General features: G+C 32.3%; 1 protein-coding gene across 1 annotated transcript; it reads right to left on the reverse strand.

Annotated features, from left to right (window-relative positions):
* Positions 1 to 3,144: 3,144 nt before the first annotated feature.
* LOC119681301 (parkin coregulated gene protein homolog) lies at positions 3,145 to 4,865 on the reverse strand. The gene is made up of 5 exons (XM_038094454.1): positions 4,648 to 4,865; positions 4,519 to 4,589; positions 3,964 to 4,191; positions 3,721 to 3,911; positions 3,145 to 3,659 (listed from the first exon to the last, which is right to left on the reverse strand). The coding sequence occupies exons 1-5, from the start codon at positions 4,738 to 4,740 to the stop codon at positions 3,388 to 3,390; spliced, it is 855 nt and encodes a 284-aa protein (XP_037950382.1). The 5' UTR covers positions 4,741 to 4,865; the 3' UTR covers positions 3,145 to 3,387.
* Positions 4,866 to 4,901: the final 36 nt, after the last annotated feature.

Here is a 4,901-nt window from a genome sequence, read left to right on the forward strand (position 1 = left end):
GCGCGATGCAGATTTCAGTGGAGGCAGATTCTGTGGTGCTGCCAGGTCTCTGACAATTCCAACAAATGTTCGCTCGGTCGGAATTTCTACGCTTTATGCAGATAAGAAAGATTGATTTTATCGCAACGTAACACCTTTTCTATGCTCTCTGTTAATTACTTTTGCTCATTTGTGTACTGAGAAATTAATTTTTTTAGTGTACCGTTTTTGTTATGCCAATATGCCGACTTTTACAAAATGCACTCGGTCGGCGGTGCAACACATTGTGGCGCTAAAGCCTACTTGGAGCAGTATGCGCAATTCGCCTCACTATTTTCCACTTTAATCGTAACTACACTGCCCTGATGCTACCGTTCACTTACTTTCTGACCAGATACTTATTGTGCGGACGGATATGGCATTCTGGTAGGTGTCTTTGCAGCCAAGGCACAAGCTGTCGATTGGTGTTGCACACGCGTTCGCAGTTCATTAATAAGACTTGACTGCAATAGTGGCACTTGCAGAAATTGCAGAAATGTTGCGTGCATCGCATATTCAAAGCGTGTTGCAGTGAAATTTATGTTATTGTTGGCATTTTAAATTTAATAAAACACGCTATTACAATATTCAACGTTGGCGATATACAATAATTGTCAGATGTTGCCGCACCGATTGCAGCTGCAGTTTAATGTCATTTAACATATATACAATGTATATGAGAAACGTTCAGCTGATATTTCTATTAACAATAATCGTCGAAACTACCGCAAAAACAATATGAAAAATGTCAGTTGAATTGCTTTTGTGCAAATTATTGGAAATACGTGAACTACGCTACCAAAGCACCAAATGGCTTCATTCAATTATAAATTGACAATTGTTAATATTGTTACGATTTCCCATTCGCAACGTACTGCAACCAATAATGCAAGCTACATAAATTTTATTAGACAGACTTTTTATATGCCGCCGCCGATATGAAATTAGTACGTATGCTCATAATTCAATAATCTTCATAAAGCGTTGCTAGGACGCACGCAGCCGATTAGGTTACCATATACCGTGGCTACGTAGTGGAAACACTGAGTGTGGCATAAGTAATGTCGTGACCATATTGATACTGATACATTACAATTCATATTCACCTTTTTTTGGACTTTCAAACCGGTGCAGCAGCATTTATAGCGCTCTTTCTTCTGATCACTTACGGAAGAGACTTCCCTAAGCGGTACGAAACTAATTTCCAATAATACTTATGTCTTATTTTTATTGTTTAACTTAATATTTATATTTGATAAACAATACGAATACTTTTACTGACATTATGACATGCCTTAATATCGAGTGCGCAGATATTTCATTACAATGTTTATCGGCAAAATATTTGCTAAAAAGTTGATGATATACGATTCATTTTTAACAATACGAGGCACGATTGCCGCCTATCAGGGTTACTGGGTCGATCTTTTGCTTAGTCGTATATCTCAGTGCTACAGTAAACAAAGCTCAAAATTGAAATGTTTGTACTTCGTAGGGAATGTTCAATGACATGAAAATGGATTACAGATACTAAAAATGTACACAGGCAATATATCATACATCGAGTTCTGTCATTGCGGAGTCTATATTTGGTTTCAAGTAATTCAGTACATGGAAGTACATTTATAGCCAACAATGAGACAATAAATTTGAGAGTTGAAAGAGTCTTCATATCCTTAATGTTTGTAAAGACAAAGGACGTTTAGTTTATTGATATCAAAAAGAATGCGTCACACAATTAAAAAACTACAAATGCTAAAACTTAGCATTCGATAATTATATCAATAAACATTATATATATTGTATATATATGTATACTTCAAAGTAAATAGAGTTTAGAGTTAAATGAAAAAAACTATATGTGTACTATATGGTATATGATTGAAATACACATATATGATAGAATATTAGTCGAAATATTGTCTAAACTATGGGAAAGTGTTATCATTAAAAATTTATAATAAGGAATAATGAATGAATTTATAAATTTAAATGTGCTTAAATGTAATTCTATATCTCGTAAATTGTACACTTGATGAACGCCAGAAGTGTTACTGGCTTGTCCATATATACCAAGGACTGTAAACATACCACTGAAATAACATATTGTAAGAAGGCATGCTAACCTCCATTTAGAGAGACAATATTTTCAGCAAACTCTTGTTTTAATGACAAGTTGATTTATCTGACAATACAGATATAGCATAATCTCATTGTAATAAAGCTGGTTTGAGCATAGAAAAATGCATACATGTTTATAACTCTGTTACGGGTGTCACTAACTATGACATCATTTTTGAAGAAGATATCAGTCCATAAATTGCACGAATGTTTGCATTTTCCAGGATACATTAGTGGGTAACGAAACGTCCTAATTTGATTTATTGGCAGAGTTAGCCACATTTGCTCCATGGTGTTTCATTTTTTTATCAATATTTAATGAATTTATATTTTAGATAGATATAACATAGTATATAAATAAAAAGTTAATGAACGGTGCTTGAACATAAGTCTCCGCATAATAATTTGTCAAACTTTATCAAACAAGAAGTTTGAAGAAAGTAACTACTAAGATGAGACCGTATAATTAAGTTCACAAGTCATGTAATAATTGAGTATATACTAATATATATTTAATATAGTTTGAGTTGCAGATGAACTAATTCATTCCGATATTAGAGAGAAACATTCCAGAGAAATAGATGTTTGGATTGACCGCTGAAGGACAACGTTGGCCATGACCACTGTTCGAAGGAACAAGCAAGTAAGTAAATAAGTGAATGAGAAAATTATTTCAATAATAAAAAACTTGTATTATTATTATTATATTATAATAATTTTATTGTATATATATAATTGTGAATTTTATTAGTTGTAAAGAGAAATTATAAATTGAATAACCTAAATATAAAGCAAGGATCTTTGTATATATTATAAATTGTGAGCTTGTATAATTATTTATGTGTTTTCAAATAACGAAAAGGAAGAGCATGTGACTAGATATACCAAACATGTTTTTATCTTAAAAAGGACTGTTGATGAATGCATAACGTAATCAATTTTAATTTTCTAAAAAGAATAAAAGATAAGTGCTTATGAAAATATCTTATTTACAACTCACACATGCAATGAATTCGGTTTATTATAAAAAAATATATATTATATATAAAAAAGTAACAAGGATACGCACAGACACATTGACTTCGGCGTAGTCTTTGATTTATATTGAAAAATAAATGAATTTTAGCTGAAACTTCGAATTTACATAAGCAGTTGACTTGTGATTTTTTTGTAATTTTAGTGCATTTAGTGTGCATATCATTATAAAAAAATCAACATGTAACATATCAATTTAAAGTCTGAAGGTTACTATCTTCCATAAATTGGATCGAAATCTTCCATACCGCACTTTGGAGAAACCATACTTTCATAAGTCGGAATCATGTATTTAATATTCAAGTAAGCTGTAGGGCCACCACATTGTTCCAACAGTTTTAAGGTATCCTCAATCACATCTCCAATACGTTTGGAACGGTCCGCTTCAACGCCATCCAAAAGATTCACATTCATATTTTTATAGAGATTGCATACACCCAGTAATTGTCGATAGTAAGGTACCAAGGCCTGTCCAACACAAGGAGCTGTTTGATACAAGCAAAAAAGAAATTTATCTATAAATATGCGAGTATTATTTCTACTAACCAACACGCACCATCTCCTGTAAAACCTTAAGAGCATCAATAATAATAGTTTTACGTCGAGTATTGAATGCTCTCTTAAATGGCAATATAACACGGGGCAATACTGGTAATATTTTGTTGGGACCTTTGTTTATTAAATCAATGGCGGCATATTTTGCCAGTAGGCGTAGTTCTGGCTTATTATCTGCAAGTCTGAATAATGCATATTTAGAGTTATTCACCTGCAGTAAGATGTTTAATTTACCCATCTATAAAAATTGGAAAATAGTAGCAATAATCTAAGTTTTGAGGTGGGCATAACCATTTCAGCAAATATGGACTGCCTTTAATCCGCTCACTTTTCTCGATTTTGTTGTCCGCAGTACGCTCAGTACGCTTTTTTTGAGTAGCTTTGACAACAGGAATATCTCCACGAAGAACATAAATTTCGAAATTCGTTTGCTTAACTGGACGTGCTTGGTAAACATTAATTCTGCGAAAGTCTCAAAAGGTTTAGATAATGGTTTTGAAAAGAATGCATAGAAACTGTTTACTTAAAAGAACTTTTTATCGATTTTTAAATTGTATATGTTGTTATCAAGTAAATATAAAATGTTGTGAAACCGGGTCAAATTTGTCGGGAAAAAATTAAAAACAGATAGCGGTTCTGTATCATGTAATAATACGGATGCACATATAGATAAAAAAGATACATAGATATACCTAGGGGTTATGAATTTCACCTATTCTATTACCACTATCATTTTTTACAATATATATATTCATATAATACGAAAAAAATTAGAGGAATTGCATTTACTTGGGTGGAGGAAGAACAATTGTATTCTTTTGTAAAGCTTGATAGGAAAAAGCTGGTACAACTCTTGGCGCCTAATAAATAAACGAAATGAGTAGTTTGACTAAAATTTGAAGAAATTTCTTTACTCACCTGTCTATGGGCACGCAACATTTCACGACATAGCTTTCCGGAAACAGTAGACATTTTAATGGGGTTCTTGGGTGGTTCTTCCTTTTTCAACATTTTGACGAAAATTTATATTACTAAATTTACGTTAAAATGTGGAAACTGCACACTAAAATGCTACTGACTACGCCGAAATAATTAACGAAAACTAATTAATAAATTAATCCACAACACACAACAAAACAAGGATTTCAAAATTTATTTAAAATAAAATAAAC

This window comes from Teleopsis dalmanni, chromosome 2 (genome assembly GCF_002237135.1).
Source record: "Teleopsis dalmanni isolate 2A chromosome 2, ASM223713v2, whole genome shotgun sequence".
NCBI classification, from domain to species: domain Eukaryota; kingdom Metazoa; phylum Arthropoda; class Insecta; order Diptera; family Diopsidae; genus Teleopsis; species Teleopsis dalmanni.

Coding starts and splice junctions, on each gene's coding strand:
- LOC119681301 (XM_038094454.1), bottom strand. CDS start 4,740: ATGTTGAAAAAGGAAGAACCACCCAAGAACCCCATTAAAATGTCTACT. Junction 4,192..4,518: donor ATTGTTCTTCCTCCACCCAA/GTAAATGCAATT, acceptor AGACTTTCGCAG/AATTAATGTTTACCAAGCAC. Junction 3,912..3,963: donor TTTCCAATTTTTATAGATGG/GTAAATTAAACA, acceptor TGCATTATTCAG/ACTTGCAGATAATAAGCCAG.